Source organism: Somniosus microcephalus, unplaced genomic scaffold (genome assembly GCF_052327205.1).
Source record: "Somniosus microcephalus isolate GS21.2 unplaced genomic scaffold, FLI_Smic_1.0 unresolved_chr9, whole genome shotgun sequence".
Lineage (NCBI taxonomy): Eukaryota > Metazoa > Chordata > Chondrichthyes > Squaliformes > Somniosidae > Somniosus > Somniosus microcephalus.
In genome coordinates, this window is record NW_028225187.1 from 38,024,872 (window position 1) to 38,051,371 (window position 26,500).

At 44.8% G+C, this 26,500-nt stretch overlaps 1 protein-coding gene across 1 annotated transcript in view; it reads right to left on the reverse strand.

The window, feature by feature from the left end:
* The window catches only part of LOC147085083 (leukocyte immunoglobulin-like receptor subfamily A member 3), a 118,995-nt gene that overhangs the window by 89,335 nt on the left and 3,160 nt on the right, over positions 1-26,500 (reverse strand). The window contains exon 2 of the mRNA XM_085979427.1: positions 25,657-25,946. Coding sequence (XP_085835553.1) covers positions 25,657-25,946 — 290 coding nt within the window. The remainder of the gene's footprint in view (positions 1-25,656; positions 25,947-26,500) is intronic.

A 26,500-nucleotide genomic window follows, 5' to 3' on the forward strand; every position in this document is an offset into this window, starting at 1 on the left:
TTAGCTATGAGGATAAATTCGATAGGCTGGGGTTATTTTCTTTGGAACAGAGGAGGCTGAGGCGAGACCTAATTGAGGTGTATTAATTTATGAGGGCCCAAGATAGAGTGGATAGGAAGGACCAATTTCCCTTACCAGTACTCTCAATAACCAGGGGGCATTGATTTAAAGTACTTGTTTAGAAGTTTAGAGGGGATTCGAGGAGAGTTTGTTTTCACCCAGAGGATGCTGGGGTCTGGAACTCAGTGCCTGAAAGGGTAGTGGAGGCAGAGACCCTCATCACATTTAAAAAGTACTTGGATATTCACATGAAGTGCCGTAACCTACAAGACTACAGACCAAGTGCTGGAAAGTGGGATTAGGCTGGAATAGCGCTTTGTTGTCCAGCATGGAAAAGATCGGCCAAAAGGCCTCCTTCTGTGCTGTACATTTCTATGATTCTGTGATAATTCTATGTAGCTTTGAATGTGCCTCTGCGCAGGAACTGAAAGGCAGCAGGAAAATTAAGTTAAACTGTATCACTTTGGATGACATCATCGACAGGATTCAAGGTTACGCGGGAAAACCCCAAAAGGTTTCGATTTCCAATCAACTTAACCATTCGGTCACGACTACTCTGCCGTTCGCTCTGCCTCATGCAGCTTCTCATTTGCTGCAAAGCCGGTGCCTCTGGTCTGAATGCAGTTTCAGCCTTTTGTCCCATTAGTTTATCTTGTACATTTTCTCTAGTGACAGTGATTGTTTTATGTCCCTCCCTTTTGCCACTTGATTTTCCACTAACATTGGGAAGCTTTTTCATCTCCCTTGAAGCCATCTGCAAAATATTTGTTGAAAATCTTTGCAAATTCCTTCTTTCCCATTATTAATTCCCCAGACTCATCCACTATGGAACAACGTTTCCTTTAGCTACTCTCTTCTTTTTTATACACTTGTAGAATCACTTACTGCCTGTTTTTTATATTTCTTGCTTTTTTACCCTCATAATTTATTTTCATCCTCTTTATTTATTTTCAGTCATCCTTTGGAAGTTTCTAAATATTTCCCAATCTTCTGGCCTACCAATAATATCTGCAAAATGTCATGCCTTTTCGTTCAATTTGATACCATATTTAACTTCCTTAGTTAGCCATGGATTGTTCATTCTTCTCGTCGAGTCTTTTTTTCTCACTGGAATATATCTTTGTTGAGAGTTACGAAATATCTACTTTAAGTTCTGCCACTGCTTATTTACCGTTTTAAATTTCAATCTATTTTCCCAGTCCACTTTAGCCAACTCTGTCTTCATACCCTTGTAATTGTCTTTATTTAAGTTTAAGACACTAGTTTCTTATCCAAGTTTCTCACCCTCAAACTGAATGTGAAATTCTATCATGTTATGATCACTCTTCCCTACAGGATCGTTTACTATGAGATAATTAATTAATTATGTCTCATTACAACGTACCAGATCTATAATAGCCTGTTCACTGCTTGGTTCCACAACGTATTGTTCTTTAGAAACTTTCCTGAATAAACTCTATAAACTCGTCCTCAAGGCTACCTTTGGCAATTTGATTTTTCTAATCTATATGAAGATATCGCCCACGAATATTGCAGTTCCTTTCTTGCAAGCCCCCATTGATTCCTGACTGATAATCTGTCCTAGAGTGTAACAAATGTTATGGTGCATATAGATTATTCCCACCAGTGACATATTTCCCTTATTATTTCTTATCTCCAGCCAAACTGATTCTACATCTTGATTTCCCATGCCAAGATAATTTCTCACTACTGTACTGATCACATCCTTTATTAACAGAACAACCCCCATTCTTTTCCTTTCTGGCTATCCTTATGAAATGACAAATATCACGGAATATTCAATTCCCAGCCTTGTTCACCTTACAACCACGCCTCTGCAATGGCAAGTAGATCATAGAAACATATAAGATAGGAGCAGAAGTAGGATAAGGGGTAAGCCATTTAGGACAGAGCTGAGGATGAATTTCTTCACCCACAGAGCGGTGAACCTGCAGAATTCTCTACCACAGAAGGCAGTTGAGGCCAATTCATTAAATATATTCAAGAAGGAGTTAGATATATTTGTTAAGGCTAAAGGGATGAGAAGGCAGGGACAGGGTACTGAGTTTGGATGATTCGCCATGACCTCATTGAATGGCGGAGCAGCCTCGAGGGGCCGTATGGCCTATTTTTGCTCCTAATTGTATGTTCGTATCTTTGTGATTCCCTACAAATACTGATTTCTTTCAGTTCCTCCCTCTCATTAGACCCTATGTTCCCCGACATCTCTGGGAGGTTATTTGTGTCCTCCTTTGTGAAGACAGAACCAAAGTATGTATTTTATTGGTCTGCCATCTCTTTGTTCCCCATTATAAATTCCACTGCCTCTGACTGCAAGGGACCTGCGCTTGAGTTCAACAATCGTTTTCTCTTCACATATCTATAGAAGCTTTTACAGTCAGTTTTTATGTTCGCTACAAGCTTACTCTCATACTTTATGTTCCCCCTCTTAATAAATCCCTTTGTCCTCCTTTGTTGAATTCTAAACTGCTCCCAATCCGCAGGTGTACTGCTTTTTCTGGCCACTTTTTGTGTCCTCTCTTTGCATCTTATGATATCGCTAATTTCCCTTGTTAGCCACGGTTGAGTCAACATTTTTGTTCTATTTTTATGCCAAGCTGAGATGAACAAATTCTATAGTTCATCCATGCGATCTTTTAATGTTTGCCATTGCCTATCCACCGTCAACCCTTTGAGTAACATTCCACAATGAATCCTACCGAGCTTGCATCTCATACCATTGTAGTTTCCTTTATTTAATTTCAGGAACCTAGCCGGTGCGTCTAATACTTCACTCTCCATGTTAATGAAGATTCCTATCACATTAGGATCGCTCTGCCCCAAGCGGTCTCGAACAACAGGATTGCTAATTAATCCTTTCTCATTACATAATACCCAGTCTAAGATGGCCTAATCTCCAGTTGGTTCCTCGGCATATTGGTCCAGGAAACCATCCTGTATACACTCCAGGAATTCCTCCTACACATTATTGTTGCTATTTTGGTTCACCAATCTATATGTAGATTAAAGACACCCATGATATCTATTGTGCCCTTATTGCACGCATCTTTATTTTCCCATTCAATGCCATCCCCAACCTCCACATGACTGTTTGGGGGTCTGTATACAGCTCGCACTAACGTTTTCTGTCCCATGGTTTTTCTCAGCTATACCCATAGAGATTCTACATCATCAGAGCTAATATCCTTCCTTATAATTATGTTAATCTCCTTTTACCCAGTAATGCTACCACACCTGCTTTTCCCTTTTGCCTGTCTTTCCTGAATATTGAATACCCCTCGATGTTGAGTTCCCAGCCCTGGTCACTCTGGAGCCATGTTTCCGTAATCCCAATCATATCTTATCTGTTTACATCTATTTGCACATCTAATTCATCCACCTTATTACGAATGCTCCTCACATTAAGACACAAAGCCTACAGGCTTGTTTTTTAACATTCTCAGACCTAACTATTTATTTCTATTTCTGCTGTCAATTCATCTATCTTGTTCTGAATGTTGTGTGCATTCAGATAATGAGCCTTTAGTGTTGTCTTTTTGCTATTTTCCCTACTCTGACCCTGTTTGCTGGTGCGTTCTTATGTTTGTACCCTATGTCCCTTCCTGGCACACTCTGATTCTCATTACCCCTAAGCTACCTTGCAGTTTGGCCTTCTGCTTTCTATTTAACTTTCTAAGTTTCCCCTCACCTGAATGCCCCCCCCCGCCTCACCCCTGCCCCGCTATTTAGTTTAAAGCCCTATCTACATCCCAGGTTATTCAATTCGCCAGGACACTGGTCCCAGCATGGTTCAAGTGAAGTCCGTTACAATGGAAGAAGCCCCTCATTCCCCAGTACTGGTGCTTGTTCCCCATGAATCGAAACTCATTTCTCCCACACCAATCCTTGAGCCAGGCGTTCAAATCTCTGATCTGATTGACCCTATGCCAATTTGATCGTGTGTCAGGTAGTAATCCAGAGATAATTACCATTGTGGTTTTGCTTTTTAATTAGGATCCAGCTCCTGAAACTCACTTAGAAGAATCTCTTTCTTAGACCTACCTCTGTCATTGGTACCTACAGGGCCACGGCAACTGGATCATTCCCCTCGCACTTCAAGTTCCTGTCCTGCCCCAATGAGATGTCCTTAAAATTGGCAACGGGCAGGCAACACAGCCTTCTGTAGTCACGCTCTCGGCTGCAGAGAACAGTGTCTGTCCCCCTAACTATACTGTCCCCTCCCACTACTTCATTCGTTTTTGCTCCCCCAACATGAATATCCCCCTGTACAACCGTGCTGTGTTCTGTTTACTCAACCTTGCTGCAGTCCTTGCTCTCGTCCACACTGGCAGCAAGAACGTCGTACCGGTTCGACAAGTGCAAGGGCTGAGACTTCTCCAATGCTATTCACAATATATATTAATGATCTAGACAAGGGAACTAGATGTAATATCTCCAAATTTGCAGATGACACAAAACTGGTTGGGCGTGTGTGGATGCTGAGAAACTCCAGAATGATTTGGACAGGTTGGGAGATTGGGCAAAAGCATGGCAGATGCAATATAACGTGGATAAGTGCGAGGTTATCCACTTTGGTGGCAAAAACAGGCAGGCAGATTATTATCTGAATGGCAATAGATTGGGAGAGGGGGAAGTGAAACGAGACCTGGGTGTCCTTGTGCGCCAGTTGCTGAAGGTAAGCATGCAGATGCAGCAGGTGGTTAAGAAGGCAAATGGCATGGTTGCCTTTGTAGCGAGAGGGTTTGAGTAAAGGAACAAGGATGTCTTGCTGCAGTTGTACAGGGCCTTGGTGAGACCACATCTTGAGTATTGTGTTCAGTTTTCATCACCTTATCTGAGGAAGGATGTTCTTGCCATGGAAGGAATTCAGCGAAGATTCACTAGGCTGATACCTGGGATGGCAGAAATGATGTATGAGGAGAGATTGGCTCGATTGGGCTTGTACTCGCTGGAGATTAGAAGAGTGAGAGGGGATCTCATTGAAACTTATAAAATTCTGACAGGACTAGACAGACTAGATGCTGGAAGGATGTTCCCGATCGTCGGGGAGTCCAGAACCAGGGGTCACAGTCTAAGGATAAGGGGTAGGCCATTTAGGACAGAATTGAGGAGGAATTTCTTCACCCAGAGAGTGGTGAACCTGTGGAATTATCTACCAGAGAAGGCAGTTGAGGCCAATTCATTAGATATATTCAAGAAGGAGTTGTATATATTTCTTAAGGCTAAAGGGATCAAGAGGTATGGGGAGAAAGCAGGGACAGGGTACTGAATTTGGATGATCAGCCATGATCGCATTGAATGGCGGAGCTGGCTAGAGGGGCCAAATGGCCTACTCCTGCTCCTATCTTCTATGTTTCTATGTTTCTATGTTTACCTTCTACATCCCTATACTTGCCTCAATCGTAGTCAGACCCTCCTGTCGTTGACCACGTACCAAATCTGAAATATTTAACATGAAGGTTGTGACTGCCTCCTGGAACAAAGAGTCCAAGTAACCTTCTCCGTCCCTGATGTATTGCAATGTCGAACGCTCGGACTCCAGCTCATCCATTCAGAGCTGAATTTGTTCGAGCTGCAGATACTTACTGCAGACGTGGTTGCTCTGGCTCTCACTGGGGTCCACCATCTTCCACTTGCTACAGCTGCAACACCTCACCTGCCCTGCCAACTCTATTGTATTTTTTTAACTAATAAAATTGACAATTTTTTAAATACTCAGTTGAATATTAATATTTTCTAATGCAAGCAATAAACTTGGATGAGATAATGAGATATCTAGCTAGAACTGGTTACCTGGTAATTCCTGTCAGCAGGGGCTGAATCAGGGGTTGGAATTTCTGCTGGTATAATAACAAAAGGCTTTTGCTAATGCCCGGAGGTAAGTAGCACCGAGTCCAGTTCTATGGATTACTGCTTCTACAGAGTAGTAAAGTCGGAAATTCATTAACTCATCCAAGGCTATTACTTGGATTAGAAAATATTAATAGTCAATTGAGTATATTAAAATTAGTTATTATTTAAATTATTTTTATTCATTGATGAGATGTGGGCGTCGCTGGCTAGCCCTGCATTTAGTGCCCATCCATAATTGCCCTTGAGAAGATGGTGGTGAGCTGCCTTTTTGAACCGCTGCAGTCCATATGGTGTAGGTACACCCACAATGCTGTTAGGAAGGCCGTTCCAGGATTTTGGCCCAGTGATAGTGAAGGAACGGCAATACAGGTCCAAGTCAGGATGGTGTGTGGCTTGGAGGGGAACCTGTAGGTGGTGATGTTCCCATGCGTCTGCTGCCCTTGTCCTTCTAAGTGGTAGATGTCGCGGGTTTGGAAGGTGCTGTTGAAGGAGCATTGGCGAGTTGCTGCAGTGCATCTTGTAGATGGTACACACTGCGTCGGTGCTGGAAGGAGTGAATGTTGAAGGTGGTGGATTGAGTGCCAATCAAGCGGGCTGCTTTATCCTGAATGGTGTCGAGCTTCTTGAGTGTTGTTGGAGCTGCACTCATCCAGGCAAGTGGAGAGTATTCCATCACACTCCTAACTTGTGCCTTGTAGATGGTGGAAAGGCTTTGGGGAGTCAGGAGGTGAGATACTCGCCACAGAATTCCCTGTCTCTTGCCTTCTCTTGTAGCCACAGTATTTATATGGCTGGCCCAGTTCAGTTTCTGATCAATGGTAACCCCCAGGATGTTGATAGTGGATTAGGTCTTTACTGTAACTTAGCCCACAGTCATAATTTAACCTTGCTGTTTATTTTTGTTATGCATCAAGCAGACCTTTTACCCCCACACCCCCACCTCAGCCAGTACCCTCACTCAGCAAATTTCCGAGTTCATTACTCTGTAGAAGCAGTAATCCTTAGACCTGGACTGTGTGCTACTTACCTCCGTGCATTATTACACCAGCATAAATTCCAATCCCCTGATTCAGCCCCTGCTGACAGGAATTACCAGGTAACCAGTTCTAGCTAGATACCGCTTTAACTGTGCAACTGGCACTAGCAGGCAGTTTGTTTACCATTGTGAAATAAACTACAAGCTAAGATTAAAGTTAAGTTAAACACCAGGGCCTAGAAATTCGGTCTGGCCCCACCAGCTATTTTGCGCCCAAAATTTTGCGCTCGCCAGGATTCCCGTAGCGCCCGCCTAAAATTCAGTTGTGACGAGCCAAGACGGCGGTGGGCGCTATTGCAGGGTTTGGCCGCCTCGCTAGGGGCGATGAATGTCACTTTCAGGCGTCCAGCTCCCGCTGCGGCACCCGATGCGGTGCGGCAGGCTGGGGTACTGCAGGCCTCCTCCTTCTCTTAAGGAGGAGCTGCCTGCAGCCGTCAGATCGCCGGAGGATTCCCCCGGCAAATGAGCCCAGCACCATGGAGAAGTGCCGGGCTCGCGGGACTCAGACATCAATGCCTTGGAGGGGTGGTGCAGGAGTCCGGGGAGGGAGGTGCGGGCAGGCGGCCGCCGGGAAAGCGGCCGGCCGCCGCTCCACCTTTATGTGCCGGCCTTTCGGAGCTGCAAACCCCCGTTTCACAAACGCTGTTTGCGGCTGCCACGGGCGAGGCAGCCGCAACTGAATTTGGCCATCGGGCCGGAATAGCATTGCAACCGGGGTGCTGCGCACACCGATGATGTCATCGGTGCTGGCGCGGCGCTACCGGCTAAGGCCGATGTTAGGGTCCATCTGAATTTTGGGCGATAAAAAACTTCAGGCGCAAACCACTTTATAGCCAATAAGTGGGCACAAACGCAACTGAATTCAAGAGATCAATCCTTAACAACCCCTTCACTAGCCAAATTCCCGAGTATAGTACTCTGCAGATGTAGTACTCCGTAGAACTGTAATAAGTGCAACAAAAATAGTGCCGAACCCTGCTTAAAGCTGCACAATGTGTTCCTACACAACCATTACTACAGGTATGTGTATTGATTTCTTTGTGGGTTCAATGAAGAGACATTTATGAAAGAGAATGTCTTTTAATCTAAAGTATATTCAACTCAAAGTTAACAGCATTACAGGAGACATTAAGCTAGTAATGCATCTAGAACGAAACTGAAACTAAACTCTACTGCCTTGCTTGTCTCAGTCACATGACCTCTGCTGGTCAGGCATAAGTAATCAATACCTGCAATCATGCTGCTAAGGCATCATAATCAAACAGGCAAATAACATCACTATTTGCTGATATCATTACATCTCCTTTCCTTAAAACAAAAGTATTTTACTTTTAACTAACAATATGTTTTCTTTGTATTAATCTGCATTTTAACTGTAACACTTAATGAACTTACATTATCATTATCATGATCAAGGTTTTTTAACCTTGCTTTGTGTGTTCGCATGAAATATGTAAATACACTAGAACTTGAAGAAAGAATAAGATAACATTACTTCCTTCTATAACAATAGTCCTTAAACTTGCTCAATGAGTCTCTCAGGAGGCTTCACGTGTCTTGAGGATTTTCTGATTGATTGTCCTTGAATCTGAGTTGTTGCCTCAGATGATTGGTTCTCAGCTGTGTGATCAGGTTGTTCAACAGTATCAGTCTCTTGACCTGCTGTGGCTGGTCCCATGAGAAGATCTCGACGATTTCTTTTCAGAACAGCACCCTCATCTGTCTGAATTGTGTATGATCTTGGTTGAACTTCACTCAGGACAGTTCCCTTCTGAGTCCATGTGTTTGTTTTATCTTTGAACCTTACTTGGTCACCAGTGTGGAGTTCAGGTAGGTTTTGTGTTCCTCTGTCATAGTAGCACTTTTGCTTTTCTTTCTGTTGCTCTGTGGACTTCCTCACTTTCTCCCCCTCTTTTGTTTTCAGGAGGTTCTCCGGGATGGGTAGGTTTGACCTTAGCCGACGTCCCATCAGGAGTTGGGCTGGTGACATACCACACTCGAGCGGCATTGTGCGGTAAACAAGCATGCTCTGGTAGAAGTCAGTTCCACTGTCTTTTGCCTTGTACATCAGTCTTTTCACTGTGTTTGCGGGCTCTCCTGGGTCAACAGCTCTGGACAACGTGTCTGCTGCATACATCAGCTTACCCAGTGTGTACGCAACATTCAGTTCATCATAGACTGTCTCTCCTTCGCTTTCCACAATGAGGACTCTCTTTACCAGGTTCAGTCTCTCACAGGCTTTTAAACCTAGTATGGCTTGCACATCCTTTGGCACCACGATTAATGCTAGCGTGTGCTCTCTGTTCTTGTGTATTACTTTGACAATGCATCTTCCTTTCTCTGGTATATCAGTACCTGTGTATCCTGTCACTTTCACTTTTATTCCATGTATCTTTGGTCTGGGTCTAATTTTCTTAAAATCAGTCTCTGATATCACATTAACTTGTGCTCCAGTATCCAATTTAAATGGAATATGTATGTCATTCACTTTTAGTGTGAACACCCAGTCTCTTTCTTCTTTGTTTTCAGACACAACATCTACATTGAACTCCTCTATCTCGCTTTCATCTACTGCATGGACCTTGCTTTGTTGCATTTGCTTCTTACAGCAACGGGCATAATGGTTGTTCTTGTTGCAACTATTGCATTTTTTACCATATGCTGGACACTCTTTTGGTGTATGCTGTGTACCGCATCGACTACATGACTTTCGATTGTCCCTTTCATTTTCGTTTGCTGGCCACACCTCTTTTTTCACATTGGCGCTCTTTTTGTTAAACGGTTTGTGTCCATTCTTACTCATTGCTTCCACGTTGCAGCTACTATCACTGAACAGCTCCTTTGCCTGCAACTTCACAGCCTCTGTAGCCCTACACAGTGCTATGGCTTTTCCCAGGTCTAGATCTTGCTCTCTTAGCAGTCTTTCCCTTAGACCATTATCTGGAATACCACACACCAGTCTGTCTTTTATCAGCGAGTCTGTCAGTCCCCCAAATTCACACGATTTGTTTCTGTTTCTCAGTTCAGTCACATACTGATCAATAGTCTCACCCGTTATCTGTACACATGTGAAAAATCTGTGCCTCTCAAACATCACGTTACATTTAGGTATGCAGTAGGCCTCAAACTGTTCCATTATTTTATCTAGCTTCATTTTGTCTCCATCAACAGCGAATGTGAAGTTATTATACACCTCCAGCGCTTCATCACCCACGACATGTAAGAACAGTGACGATTTCCTTTCATTACTTTTCTCGTCAGCTCCGATTGCTGATTAATACAACCCCACACGTTGTTTGAATCTCCTCCAATTTTCAGCCACATTACCTGTCAAATGATGCATCGCTGGTGGGAGTAAACCTTCCATTTTTCACTTCGTTAGCTATTCTCTAATGTTAAACAACGATGTTCTCTTTTGGCTTTTTAATCTGTGGAGAGCTGATTTAACTTCAGAATTTTTCTCTTCATCTCATTCAGCCACTTCTGACACCATGTATTGATTTCTTTGTGGGTTCAATGATGAGACATTTATGAAAGAGAATGTCTTTTAATCTAAAGTATATTCAACTCAAAGTTAACAGCATTACAGGAGACATTAAGCTAGTGATGCATCTAGAACGAAACTGAAACTAAACTCAACTGCCTCGCTTGTCTCGGTCACATGACCTCTGCTGGTCAGGCATAAGTAATCAATACCTGCAATCATGCTGCTAAGGCATCATAATCAAACAGGCAAATAACATCACTATTTGCTGATATCATTACAGTATGGACCTCAGATTGTCCGGATTTTATGCAGTCACCGCTGGCCTGGTGGCAGATGCGATTGTGCTTTTTCGCATATGAGTTGCCTGCAGCCCGCCCCCCGACTCCATTCCCCAAACCCGTGGTTGTGAGAGATGCGAAATATATACATTCTGCATATAAAGCAATTCATGTGCGTGTGTGTGTGTCTTTATGTATATTTACAATCTATATTAATGATGTGACCGAGTGCAATATATCCAAGTTTGCTGATGATACAAAGCTAGGTGGGGAAGTAAGCTGTGAGGAGAACACAAAGAGCCTCCAAAGGGATATAGAGAGGTTAAGTGAGTGGGCACTTATGTAGTAGATGGACTATAATGTGGAGAAGTGTGAGGTTATCCACTTTAGTAGCAAGAATAGAAGAGCAGATTATTTTGAATGCTGAGAAATTTTTAAATGTTGGTGTTCAGAGAGATTTAGTTGCCCTCGGTCAGTAAACACAGAAAGTTAGCATGCAGGCACAGCAAGCAATGCAGAAGGCAAATGGCTTGATGTCCTTTATTGTAACTGGGTTGGTGAATACGAGTATGGAAGTCTTACTACAACTGTACAGAGCTTTGTGGTGAGACCACACCTGGAGTACTGAGCACAGTTTTGGTCTCCTTATCTAAGAAAGTGCATACATGCCTTAGAGGGAGTGCAGAGAAGGTTCACTAGACTGATTCCTTGGATGTGGACTTTTTCCTATGCGAGTTTGAGTAGATTGAGCCTTTACTCTATGGAGTTAGAAAAATGACAGGTGATCTCATTGGAACATATAAGATTCTGAGAGGGATTAATAGGGTCGATGCTGAGAGGTTATTTCCCCTGGCTGGAGAGTCGAAAAATAGGAGGAACAGTCTCAGGATAAGGGGTATAACACTGAGATGAGGAGGAATTTCTTCACTGAGAGGATTATGAATCTTGGGAATTCTCTACCCCAAAGGGCTGTGGATGCTGATTCATTGAGTATATTCAAGGCTGAGAGCGATAGATGTTTGGACTCTAGGAGAATCAAGGAATATGGAGTTCGGGTGGGAAAGTGGGGTTGCGGTCGATGATCAGTCATGTTGTTATTGAATGTCTGAGAAGGTTCGAAGGGCTGTGTAGCCGATTTCTGCTACTAATTGTATATTTGTATATTTGTGATTGTGTGGGTGTGTGTGTGCTTATGTTTATTTGTGTGTGTGTGTTTTTGTGTGTGAATGTTATGTATATGTGTATATGTTTATATATTTGTGTGTGGCCGTGTTTTGTGCGCAAGTTTCGGTCTATGGGTGTGCATTTGTGTCTGTGCATGACGTTATGTGTAGGTGTATCTGTGTGTGTGTGTGCGTGTGTGCATGACATTATGTGTATCTGTTTGTGTGTGTATCTGTGTTTGTGCATCTGTGTGTGTGTGTCTTTGCATGGCGTTATGTGTATCTGTGTGTGTGTGTGTGTGTGTGCATGACGTTATTTGTATCTGTGTGTGTATCTGTGTTTGTGTATCTGTGTGTGTCTGTGCATGACGTTATGCATATTTGTATCTGTGTGTATCACTGTTTGTTTATCTGTGTGTGTGAGTGTGTGTCTGTGCATGATGTTATGTGCAGCTGTTTGTGTGTGTTTATCTGTGTTTGTGTATCTGTGTGTGTCTGTGTCTGTGCATGCCATTATGTGTGTGTGTATCTGTGTGTGTGTGTGAGTGTGTGTGGTATCTTAAATCATGATGCTTTTGCATTGGCTGACAATCTTCAGCATTCTGAGTCATGACGAAATTTATAACAGTAATGTGATTTCAAAAATAAAGGTTATTTATCCAATACGTTAATCTCATATATTGATCACACCTACTAACCACATTTAACAAAAACAGAATGAAATCAGTTAAGTGAAATTACAGAAGGAACACGAATTGAATGCAGCTGGACAACCTGCCATATATTGCAAAAGTAATTTTGTTGATTCCATTAGGAAGCCAGTAAAAATAACCATTAATATATTGTAATGAGTTAAGCGCATTATATAAAATATGGTAAAACGTTATTTGAATACAACTTCATGTTACGTGTTTTGTCTTCTGTTTGATATTGTTGATACAAGAGACTTCCATTCATATAAAAAGAGTGAGGGTGCTAATGATAGTCTGAAAATGCATTGTACAAAATAACGTCCCTGTTGCTATAAAGACAAATAAACGATGGCTATTCCAAAAGCGAAATCGGAAACTTGCAGTTATCATTGATATGCGTTTTTCTCTGGGCCGAATTCATGAAAAAAAACCTACACCAGGTTAGATGTGAGAGGAGAGCGGAATCCTTTATTATTATGGGGAGTGCTACCGATTTAGAATGATAACCATCTAAATAAGAAAACAGTATAAATGATCACATCATATGTTGCATTGTGGTGTCTTTATGTTCTCAAAACGTGGCCTTTGCGTTGAAGGTAGGATTCATTTCATTTAAGTTGGCGGCAGCTTTTACCAAACTGGCATGCCCTGCGAATTTCTGAACAAAAAGTATTGTATTCCATGAGACAGGTTAGATCATGATGCTCAATTTACCGATCTCTATCAGTGATTCATTTCAATGTAAGTTCTGTTAACCAATCATTACACAAGCCGAGTACACAGAAGTATCATTGGAGTCGAGGTTCAGCTTGGACGGTCGGCCTCCTGCTACACGCGCTGCTCAATATTCAATTCCATTAGTTTCAATGGAACTCAAAATCAGGTGGGGCATGGAATGAGCGACCAATCCAGTAACTCCCTCTTCTGCTACCGCCCGGGATTGATTTCTACCCGGATAAACTTAGAATTCCACTTTATATAAATTTATGATTCATCTTAATCTCTCTCCCTTTCTCTTTGTTTCCTCCCTCTTTGTGATGCCGGATATAATTTTATTGTATTCCTGATCTGAGGAAGGATGATCTTGCCATGGAAGGAGTTCAGTGACGTTTCACTAGGCTGATACCTGGGATGGCAGGAATGACGTATGAGGAGAGATTAGATCAATTTGGCTTGTACTCGCTGGAGATTAGAAGAATGAGAGGGGATCTCATCGAAACTTATAAAATTCTAACAGGACTATACAGACTAGAAGCTGGAAGGATGTTCCCGATGGTCGGGGAGTCCAGAACCAGGGGTCACAGTCTAAGGATAAGGGGTAGGCCATTTAGGACAGAAATGAGGAGGAATTTCTTCACCCAGAAAGTGGTGAACCTGTGGAACTCTCTACCACAGAAGGCAGTAGAGGCCAATTCATTAAATATATCCAAGAAGGAGTTGGATATATTTCTTAAGGCTAAAGGGATCAAGGGGTATGGGGAGAAAGCAGGGACAGGGTAATACATTTGGATGATCAGCCATGATCGCATTGAATGGCGGAGCAGGCTCGAGGAGCCGAATCGCCTACTCCTGCTCCTATCTTCTATGTTTCGGGCTTACTAGCAAGTTGACTGGAGTCGGCCGGGAATTTATTATTTCCCATTGTAGAAATAAATATATGCATGATTTAACTCAATGTGTGTATCAAACACATGTGGTTGTATCATCATAGCAATGAAACACTTGGTCTTTTTAAGTTGAAGATAGTTAAATGATGATAAATTCTTTATTTTACCTTTTCTTTTCTGGTTCCTTATGGCGATCGCTACAGCGACTGCTCCAACACCCCCACCGCAGTCACACAAACATTGCGAACCATCATTTCAATCGTTGATTTGGCTGTGAAATAACAGGCAGCTGCATTAGGCAGATAGGTTCCTGTCTGAATTTCACCACTAATTCATTTTACACTTGGTAACTTTTCACAATGCTTGAGATCTAATAAGTAGTCGAAGACTCGTTTTGCAGTAAATGTCACTTAAAATAAGCTCAACCGCAGCAAATTTGAAGCCCTGGAGTTTAAAGGGTATTGGCAGCATGGACTCGCTAATGGCTGAGAGGGAGGAGGCGGAGAGCAGTGGTGAATGGCTGTATTTCAGAATGCAGGGATGTATAAATTGGTGTCCCCTGGAGTTGATATTAGGACCATCGCTCTTTCTGATATATATTAATGATGTGCACGGTGTATCGGCGGAATAATTGCCAAGTTCGCAAATGACACAAAGCATAGAGATATAGTGAGCACTGAGGAGCATAGCAGCAGACTTTAGAAGGAAAGAGAAAGAATGGTGCATTGGGCAGAACAATGGTAGATATATTTGATGCAGAGATTTTTGAAGTGATGCATTTTGGCAGGGAAAAAAATGAGGAGCTGCAGAATAGACTCAATGGAAAACATTTACACAGGGTGCGGGAACAGAGAGAACTGTCGATTCACATATACACATTTTTGATGGTCGCAGGACAAGTTGCGAAGGCTGCAAAAAATGTATCCAGGACACGTTGGTTTCAAAATAGAGGCAAAAACAAGGAAGTTATGGTAAAGCTTTATAAATCACTGCTTACGCCTCAGCTAGAGTCTTGTGTACTATTATGTTCACCACACTCTAGAGAGAATGTCACGGCCTTGGAGCAGGTACAGAAGAGATATACCAGAATTAGGGAATTCAGTCATGTGGAGAGACTAGAAAAGCTGGGATTGCTCTCCTTGGAGGAAAGATTAAGAGATTTATTCAAAATTACGAGGGTTTTTTATACAGTACGTAGGGAGCAATTGTTTCCACTAGCAGGAGCGTTGTTAAGCAAAGGCCACAGCTTTTAATATATTTGTCAAAAAAAAACAGAGGAAGGGTGAGGAGATTTTTTTTTAACTCAGCGATTTATGATCTGGACTGCAATGCCTGAAAAAGTGTCATAAGCATCTTCGACAGTAACTTGCAGGGTTAAGGGGAAGGAGTAGGGGAGTTGGACTTTTTGGAGAGCTCTTTCAGAGCGCTAGCACAGGCACCATGGGCCGAATAGCCTCCTTCTGGGCTGCATGATTCTATAAATATTAGCTGTGCTGAATTTTCTTCGATGTGAATATTTGTGTCAGAAACAACCTGATGGTTTTTATATTACTTAATAGTTTTAAAAGAGCGTACAGTGGTTTTTATTAATACACAAACCGCATTAAACTATTTTTGGCTTTTACCAGCGCTCAGTTTTTGCGAATTCTTCACGGCCTATCAATATTTCCTCCTCGCAAGACGAAGGGTGAAATCCGAATTCGGGAGATTTACCAAAAGGGGGGAGCGGATCGGCTGACCGTTATACATGCAGCTCATTTTACTTTCTATTTGTGCTTAATTTGAACTCCAAGCACAGGTGAACAATGGGCGACATTGAATTAGCCGCTGAATGTGCAACTCTCCCAATTTTAAATTCCATTCAGTGGAAAGGGAAATCCGGCGTGGTTTATAATGGGGGTCTATTTCAATACTGCACATTCTGCGCCATCAGCCAACTGCAAGATTCACCTATTAAATTCAATGGGAACTAAATTCGGGCCGGGTCTATAACAGGTGATGTATCCACGACTGCCCTCTTTTCACCTTTGCCGTTGAATCCCCCGTCTCCCAATTGAGGCCTTGCTCAAATTGTTTACTGCCCAAAGAGCTCCCTCGAGTACTTCGTGAAATGTGACTATTGTTCTTTATCCGGTTGTTAAAAGGCCAGTGGCCAATGCTCTGTGCCTCATTGCTTGAACCCACTGAGCCACTGGGTAAAGCTGCACCCATTTGTGTTGTTCATTGTTTGATAACAATATCTTCCTGGACCTTACTCTTACCTTTTCTATATCGATGGTGGAATCACATTTGGGAAGTAAGAGCGAATATTACACGTGCTAGGAGAAATTTTCAACATAATTGTTTAGGAGGTAATTTGGTTTCGCATATTGCCTGTGCTTGATAGAACCCAGCAATTTACATTCAATTTCGAGCGGGTTTATAACTGGAAGCAGATGCGATTCCGCACATGTTCCATCCCCGCACAGGTGGAATTTCACCAGCTCGAATCTAGGTCAAGGGCTACATTCGATTAAACTACATTTTACCCACAGATCTCTTGGGTTTAATGCACCTTTCTTTCGTTCCATGTGTTATTTGTCTGTTTGTCAGGATGAATTCATTCATTTATACTGTGGCGTACCGATCACAGAACGGACACAATCCACTTTCCGGTCCGTAGACTATATATCAGGCGTCGTGCCTTTAAGAAGGATTACACCTTTAAGAAACTCGATCTGCAACATAGTTGTGGTGATTATTCTTTATGTTTAGTAAGAAGTATTGTAATTGGTTGTTTGTTTCCTGCCTTGAGATATATGCTGTAAACTCATTGGTAGTTGATGTCATGTGATTTGTGGTGGCGATCTTAAATTCAGTTCTCTACAGCCTTGGTTGGGACTGGGTGTTGAAAGATGTGCTACTGGATTTTGAAAGTTAATAAAGCCTAGATTTAGAAAGGCAAATCTACACTTTATTTCAATTTGTTAGCTTTAAGTCAGAATGGAGCAATATCTTCAACCGGAACGATTCAATGCTGACCCTAATTCTGCAGGAGTAGATGATAAATGGAAAAACTGGTATCGTACATTTAAAAACTTTTTGTGTGTGTTGGATCAAGAGACTCTAAATAAGCTGAATATGCTGATCAACTACATTGCTCCGGATGTGTATAAGTATATTTTGGACTGTGAAACTTACGAATTGGCTATTTCTACATTGGAAAAGATTTTTGTTAAACCAAAGAATGAGGTATTTGCACGTCACCTTCTATCTGCCCATAGGCAGCAGGTGGGAGAATCTTTGGATACTTATTTACAAGCACTTCGGCACCTTTGTGCTAACTGTAATTATAAGGCCATGACAGCAGAAGAATATAAGGAAGAATCGGTACGGGATGCTTTTATTAATGGATTACTGTCTAGATCAATTCGTCAGCAGTTGTTAGAAAATAAGACTTTGGATCTTAAGAGTGCTTTCGAGCAAGCCTCTACATTGGATGTGGCTCAGAGAAGTTCGGATTCTTATGCTCTTTTTAATCGGCCTGCGACTGTGGTTTCGGCAGTTCAGGATGAAAGGGAATTATGTGGACTTAATAGGAGTGGTTTATTAGATTCTGAAACAGTTTCTACTTCGGCGGCTGTTGCCTCTAGGATTCAGAAGTGTTATTTTTGTGGGAACGTCCGGCACCCTCGTCTGAAGTGTCCTGCTCGGGAGGCTGTGTGTAGTAAATGCGGCAAGAGAGGTCATTATGCACGTGTTTGTAAATCATCAGCTCCACCATCAGGTTCAATTACCTCCTCTGCGACTATTCAGCCTTTAGATAGGGCTTTTATTGCATCAATTTCTGCTTCATTTGCTCATGGCCTAAACAAAGCTATAGTTACGGCCCAAGTTAATGGGTTAGAAGTGAAGGCCCTTATAGATACAGGCAGTACTGAGAGTTTTATAAGTCTTCAGTTTGCGAAGGAGAAGCGTTTGAAAATTTCGCCTGTTACTTATCAGGTGTGTATGGCTCAGACGACTCTCACTTCACAAGTAGCTGGTTGTTGCCTTGTGAAATTGATTCTTCTAGGTAATACGTATACTGATATACGCCTATCTGTTTTGCCTAATCTCTGTGCGGATATTTTGATTGGTCATGATGTGCTTCAATTACACGAGTCTCTCAGTCTTTCGTTTGGAGGGACTAAGCCACCTTTAGCTATTTGTGGATTAACCTCTTTATCCATTTCTCCATTATAACTTTTTTTAAATTTGATGCCGGATTGCAAGCCAATTGCTACCAAGTCAAGAAGGTATAGCAGTCAGGATAGAGAATTTATCAATTCTGAAGTTCAACATCTTTTATTGGAAGGAATCATTGAACCTAGTTGTTTGCCTTGGCGGGCACAGGTAGTTGTCACCATTAACGAGAGACATAAGAAACGAATGGTGATAGACTACTCCCAAACTATTAATAGGTATACTCAATTAGATGCGTACCCTTTGCCTAAGATTGATGAGCTTATCAACAAAGTGTCTCAGTATAAGGTTTTTAGCACTATTGACCTAAAGAGTGCATATCATCAGATTCCTATTGTTAAGAGGGATCAACCATATACGGCCTTTGAGGCTGGCGGAAAGCTGTATCAGTTTTGCCGAATACCATTTGGTGTTACTAATGGTGTTGCTTGTTTTCAACGGGCAATGGATGCTTTTATAAGTGATAACTCTCTCTCTGACACCTTTTCATACTTAGATGACATCACGGTGTGTGGCAAATCAAGGGTGGAGCATGATTCTAATTTAGAAAGATTCCTTCAAGCTGCAGAAAAAGTTGGTTTAACTTCCAATAAAGAGAAGTCTATCTTTTCGACCACTGAGGTAAATCTACTGGGGTATATTATCTCGGGGAAACAAGATTAAACCAGATCCAGAACGTCTGCGACCATTGATTGATTTACCTTGTCCTACTAATTCTAAGGCTTTGCAACGAGTTGTTGGACTGTTTTCTTATTATTCTAATTGGATTGCAAACTTTTCACAGAAGATCCGGCCCCTTATTTGGGTTACGACATATCCTCTATCATGGGAGGCCAGGAAGTGTTTTGATAATTTTAAAAAGGATATCCTTGGAGCAGTTGTGCATTCTATTGATGAGCAGGTTCCCTTTGTGATTGAGACGGATGCTTCTGATTTTGCAATTGGGGCTACTCTGAACCAAAATGGAATACCTGTGGCCTTTTTCTCACGTACCTTGAATAATAGTGAAAAAAGACATTCTTCAATAGAGAAAGAGGCGCATGCAATAGTAGAAGCACTGCGTAAATTGAGACATTATTTATCGGGGCGACATTTTACGTTGGTAACTGACCAAAAATCTGTGTCCTTTATGTTTGATGTCAAACATTTTGGAAAGATCAAGAATGATAAAATAATGAGGTGGAGGATTGAGTTGGCATGCTACCATTTTGAAATAGTTTATCGTCCGGGGAAGGATAATGTTGCTGCTGATGCGCTGTCGAGGGCTTATTGTTCTGTGATTCACGGAGATACGCTTATTAATCTTCACAATGCCTTATGCCATCCTGGGGTTACGAGGATGATACACTTTGTACGCAGTAAGAATTTACCCTTTTCAGTTGAAGACGTCAAGCGGATGACTTCATCATGTTCTATTTGTGCTCGGTGTAAACCGAATTTCTTTAAGCCTCAACGAGCTCATCTTATAAAGGCTACTTCTCCTTTTGAACGTTTGAGCATTGATTTTAAGGGGCCTCTTCCTTCAACTACTCAAAACCGATATATATTTACTGTTGTGGATGAGTTTTCAAGGTTCCCTTTTGCTTTTCCTTGCGCAGATGTATCAGCTGCTACAGTTATCAAATGTCTGACTCAACTTTTTGTTATTTTTGGGATGCCTGCGTATATCCATTCGGATCAGAGAAGTTCTTTTATGTCTTCCCAGTTGAAGGAATACCTTCAGAGTCGGGGAATCTCTACTAGTAGAACTACCCCGTATAATCCCCAGGGTAATGGACAGTGTGAACGATACAATGGGGTGATCTGGAAGTCAGTTATGTTGGCTTTGACATCCCGGAACCTTAAGAATACACAGTGGGAAATGGTACTGCCTGATTCCCTGCATTCCATTAGATCATTGCTTTCAACGGCTACTAATGTGATCCCCCATGAAAGGCTCTTTAACTATCCACAGAGATCTACTACGGGATATTCGGTACCTTCATGGCTTACTATGCAGGGGCCTGTGCTGCTTCGACGTCATGTTAGATTGTCAAAATATGATCCTTTAGTGGAGGAGGTGGAGCTGTTGGAGGCAAATTCCCAATATGCTCATTTTCGATTCCAAGGTGGGAACGAAAGTACTGTTTCAATTAAAGACTTGGCTCCTTGTGGTGGCCAGCCCTCTTCTGAGGATATTAACAATAGTCATGATTCAGATAATGTGGATGTCACTACAGATACTACGAATATTTCCAATCCTATTGCAGATAATTATACTTCTATTAGTCAGCCTTCGATGGACGTTCATGATCTTCCCAGTTTACCTCCTGATGGGATTTCCAATCTGGAAACCGTTGATAATCGGGATATGGATAGCCTTCCTGCAGAAGATACTTCTGTGTCTCCTGGTGTGGGAGGGCAAGGAATTTCACCAGGGTTAAGAAGGTCGACACAATAAAGATATCCGGTCGAGCGACTGAAAATGGACTTTTAAATTGATAGTAATGTTTTAAAATTGTTCAAATATTATATTTGTATTATTTTAGTTGTAAATAATTAATTATAAATTGTAAAGGTTATTTAGGTTGGAGTATATTTTAAAAGGAGGGGTAAATGTGGTGATTATTCTTTATGTTTAGTAAGAAGTATTGTAATTGGTTGTTTGTTTCCTGCCTTGAGATATATGCTGTAAACTCATTGGTAGTTGATGTCATGTGATTTGTGGTGGCCATCTTAAATTCAGTTCTCTACAGCCTTGGTTGGGACTGGGTGTTGAAGATGTGCTGTTGGGTTTTTAAAGTTAATAAAGCCTAGATTTAGAAAGGCAAATCTACTCTTTATTTCAATAGTTAAGACCAGAGCGGGGGAGGAGCAGTCGAAGCTGTGCACTGATGAAAGGCAGTCGTACTTTGTGTAGACTCTGTCTCCATTTTGTGCTCAGCATGCAGCCTCAACAATTAAACCTTTTCTGTTGAACCTCTCCGAGTTCAGTATTTTTTGCTAGGAGTACGTAGACTCCTACATTGGTGACCCTGACGCTCAGGACGACTCCTAAGCATAACCATGGCTGACACAAACACAGTTTCTGGAAGCTGCCGGAGTTCTGGGAGAACCTGGGCTCCGCCTGGTTCCTTCAAGCCGAATCGCAATTCCGACTCTGCGGCATCACCGCCGACGCAACAATGTACAACTACCTCCTTGCCTACCTGGGCAGCTCCACAATCACGAAAGCCTGGACAACACTATAAAACCCTCTGGAGGAAGGCAAGTACGCACATCTCAAGGCCGCGCTCATTAAAAAATTCACAGCCTCCCAATTCTTGCGCAACTGCCACCTCCTCGACCTACCGGGCCTCGGTGACTCCACGCCATCAGACTCGCTCTCACGCATGCTTGCTCTGACCGGCGATAAACCGCCCGGCTCCCTCTTCCGCACGCTCTTTATCCGCCAACTACTTCCCAGCATCCGCCCGGAGATCATGGCGTCCAGCCTCATGGACCTCGAGGCCCTGGCCGATGAAGCCGATAAGCTCCTGTCTGCCAGCTCCAACCACGCCGTCACACCCGACCTGGCCTCCGCAGCGTCGGCGCGTGCTCCACCCTCTATCGCGCAGCCACACAGCTGGGCCACGAGGCCCCCCAGGCCCCCACGTCCCCCAAGCCCTCTGACCCAGGGCTACTGCTACTTCCATACCCGGTTAGGTGCATGGACATGCCGCTGCAGCCATCCCCGCACGTTTCCAACCGCCCCCACACCGACCTACACGATGGCCGTGGGGCAAGCAGGCACGTTGCTGTACATTACGGACAGCGCCTCCGGACACCGTTTCCTATGCAACATGGGCGCGCATCGCAGCAGCATTCCCGCGTCCGCCCTCGAGATGCAGCGAGGCTGCTGCGGCCCTGCGCTGGCTGCCGCCAATGGCACTGACATCCGGACGTACGGCACCCGCACCGTCACCATCGACCTCGCAGGCCGCCGCTGCCACTGGGAGTTTATCACCGCCAATGTGTTCTCCCTGCTCCTCGGTGCGGATTTCCTGTGTGCCCACGGCCTGTTGGTCGGCGCCGCCTCGCGGACATGAACACCATGTCAACTATCCCGAGCGCCATGGCCCCCCGCCAACCCGCCAAAATGGCATAGCAGTGCCGCGCCCGCTCAACGGACCACTACTCAGCCCTCGCCAAACCGACTTTCTCCGCGAAGGATGCTAAGCACGGGTTAGAACATTTCATCCCCACCACAGGCCCACCGGTGTATGCCCACGCCCGCAGGCTGGACCCAGCCAAGCTGGAGATCGCGCGGGCCGAGCTCGCCACAATGGAACAGCTCGTCATCATCCGCCACTCCAACAGCCCCTGGGCCTCCCCACTCCACATCGTCACCAAACCTGATGGGGGAAGGTGCCACTGCGGGGACTACCAGCACCTAAACGACGCCACCATGATGGATCGGTACCCCAAGCCACACATTCAAGACTTCTCGGCTAGACTGGCCGGCCGTTCAGTCTTCTCCAAAGTCGACCTGGTGCGCGGTTACCATCAGGTGCCAGACCACCCCACGGACGTTCACAAAACAGCCATAATCACCCCATTTGGGCTATTCGAGTTCCTCCGAATGCCCTTCGGCCTCAAAAACGCGGCCCAGGCCTTCCAGCGGCTCATGGACTCGGTTCTCCGGGACCTGAAGTTCCTCTTTGTCTACCTGGATGACATCCTGGCAGCTAGTTCCTCCAAGCAGGAACACATCAAGCACCTCCGCACCCTGTTCCAGCAGCTCAGTGAGCACGGGCTCATCATCAGCCCAGCCAAGTGCCAATTCGGCCTCAGTAGGATCGAATTCCTCGGCCACCACATCACGCAGGATGGAGCCATTCCCCTGCCCGCCAAGGTGCATGCCGTCCAGCAGTTCCCCCGGCCTACCGCCATCAAAGGCCTCCAGGAGTTCTTGGGGATGATCAACTTTTACAACCGCTTCATTCCCGGAGAGCCCTCCCTCATGCGGCCCCTATACGAAGCCCTCCGGGGTAAGAAAGACAGAATGGCGATCGAGTGGTCGGCGGACATGTTGACCGCTTTCGACTCCATCAAAAAGGCGCTCGCCGACGCCACCATGCTCGCTCACCCACAGCCCAATGCCAGGGTGGCCCTCACCACGGACGCCTCCGACCACGCGGTCAGCGCCATGTACGAACAGTGGGTCGATGGGGTCTGGCAACCGCTGTCCTTTTTCAGCCGCCAACTGCACCCCCCGGAGGCCAAATACAGCACCTTTGACCGCGAGCTCCTTGCACAGTACCTGGCAGTCCGCCATTTTAGATCGCTTCTGGAGGGCCGCCCCTTCACCGCGGTTCTCGACCACAAACCCATGACATTTGCGATGAAAAAATCTGTGGACCTGTGGTCAGCCAGGCAACAACGTCAGTTCGCCATGGTTTCCGAATTCACCACGGACATCCGGCACGTCTCCGGTCGAGACAACGTGGTGGCCGACTGCCTATCCCGCACCTCCGTCCACGGCGCCCACCTGGCAGTGGACTATGCTCAACTGGCAGTGGAGCAATGCACTGACCCCGATATGCTCTCCGCGCCCACAATCCCCCCAGGGCTGCGACTGAACAACGTCGCCTGCGGCCCGTCCGCCGTCACAGTCAAATGCGTCAACTCCTTGGCGCAACTCCGCCCCGTAGTCCCGGTGTCCTGGCGAAAACGGGTGTTCGACATCGTCCACGGCCTCTCACACCCCGGCACCCGTGCGTCCATTAGACTGGTGGCCAACCGATTTGTCTGGCCAAGCCTGCGCAAAGATGTGCGCATCTAGTCCAGATCCTGCATAGCTTGCCAGCGTGCCAAAATCCACCAGCACGTCAAAGCCCCACTCGAGGAGTTCACCGTGCCAGAAAGAAGGTTCGACCACGTCCACATCGACCTCGGCGACCCCCTGCTGCCATCACAAGGTCACACACACCTGCTGACAATCGTGGACCGTACCACCCAGAGGCCCGAGGCCATTCCACTGACGTCCACCACCACCGCCGACATTGTGAGGGCGTTCATTGGTACCTGGGTCGCTCGGTTCGGCATCCCCTCCGACATGGCGTTGCATAGAGGCCCGCAGTTCACCTCTGATCTGTGGGCCGCCATCGCCCAAAACCTCGGGGTGGCCATTCACAGCAACACGGCTTACCACCCCCAAGCCAATGGACTGTGCGAGCGATTCCACAGGTCCATGAAGGCGTCCCTCCGTGCCAGCCTCGAGGACGAGGCTTGCATCGACCGCCTCGCATGGGTGCTACTCGGCCTACGCTCCACAGTCAAGGAAGACCTGCAAGCCTCGGCGACGGAACTCGTGTACAGCCAGCCGCTGCACGTACCCAGAGAGTTCCTGCCCACTGCCACGACCCCCTGGTCGGCTGACCAGCAACGCCGCGCTTTCGCCAACCGAGCACAACAATTCGCTCCGGTACCCACTGGGCGGCACGGCGAATGAGCAACCCGCGTACCACCTAGCCTGCACATGGCCAAATTTGTTTTCATGCACCATGACGCCCACCGAGGAGCTCTACGGCCCGCATATGACGGACCCTACAAGGTACTCCAGACAGGTACAAGTTCTTTCTCCTCGAAGTGGGCAGCAGAACTGACAAGGTGTTGGTCGACCGGCTCAAGCTGGCGCACCTAGAGCCCGACGAACCCGTTCCAGTGGGCCAACCCCCACCGTGGGGCAGACCGCATAAGAGCCCGACGCATCCGACCGTCCCGCTCCCGACACCAACCACCAAGAGCCGTTCCGGCCGTGCCATCAAGCCGCCACGCCGGTTCGTACACTCCCTACTGGCGGATTCTGGGGGGAGCTGTGTGGCGTACCAATCACAGAATGGACACAATCCGCTTTCCGGTCCGTAGACTATAAATCAGGCGTCATGCCTTTAAGAAGGATCACACCTTTAAGAAACTCGATCTGCAACATAGTGAAGCCCAGAGCGGGGGAGGAGCAGTCGAAGCTGTGCACTGATGAAAGGCAGTCGTACTTTATGTAGTCTCTGACTCCATTTTGTGTTCAGCATGCAACCTCAACAATTAAACCTTTTCTGTTGAACCTCTTCGAGATCAATGTTTTTTGCTAGGAGTAGGTAGTCTCCTACAATACAGTGTGGCTCCAGAAATCTCACAATGTATTTATTGCCACGAGCCCTGTAGCCATTCATTACCTTTACCCACATGTCACTTTATAAATCGCTCTCTCCCTTTACAGTCTCCTGCACAAGTTGACTGATAGCTGATGTTAACACTGTTCCATTGACCATTGCTTTATAGCGATAGGAGTAGGCTCCTTCATCATCCTGAGTCACATTGGTGAAGGTGATGGTGACAGAATGATCCTCAGCTGACACAGAGAGGGAGGCAGAGAAATTGGCATCGCCAGCTCTCTGCAAGAAGAATATGATGCTCGGATAGACAGTCGATCTGGTGCAGGTAATAGAGACGTTTCCACCGATTTCATCATTTGCTGGATGTATTGTTATGACTGGTTTAAAAATCTCTGAAAAGAAAACGTATTGAGGGAAGTTGACTAAATTTCATATGCTGAAGTCATTGCCATCAATTCAGTGTTGAGTTGCGCTAAGTTCAATTGAGCAAGTTGCTGATGATATGATTGAGTCGTTAGAAGTCAATATTGGCGAGAAATTGGACTCGGACGGTGGCGAAAAACGAAAAGTGTCGGATCGGCCGCCCGCTCTATGTAGAGATTGATATTAAGTTCAATTGACAGCATATTACTCGGCGACTGAATTGAATATCGGGCGCAGCATATACCAGGTCACTAATGTGCTACCATCAGTTTTACAACCGCACTCCCTACCCCCTGCCCCGCCATGACCAATTCCACCACATTCATTCTTCACACTTTAACTTCACGTTTGTCTTTAATGTGCTAAATATTAGACCAATTTCAGTTTCAGCATGGTTCGGATCCTCATAGTAGAAGATTCATTCCTGGAAAATGGGCTTGTTGTTTATTTTGCTGGCTAAGTGTATTAATTGTCGTTAAGCATTGCAGCTGGTTATAGAACCGTCTCCAGTTACATTTCCATT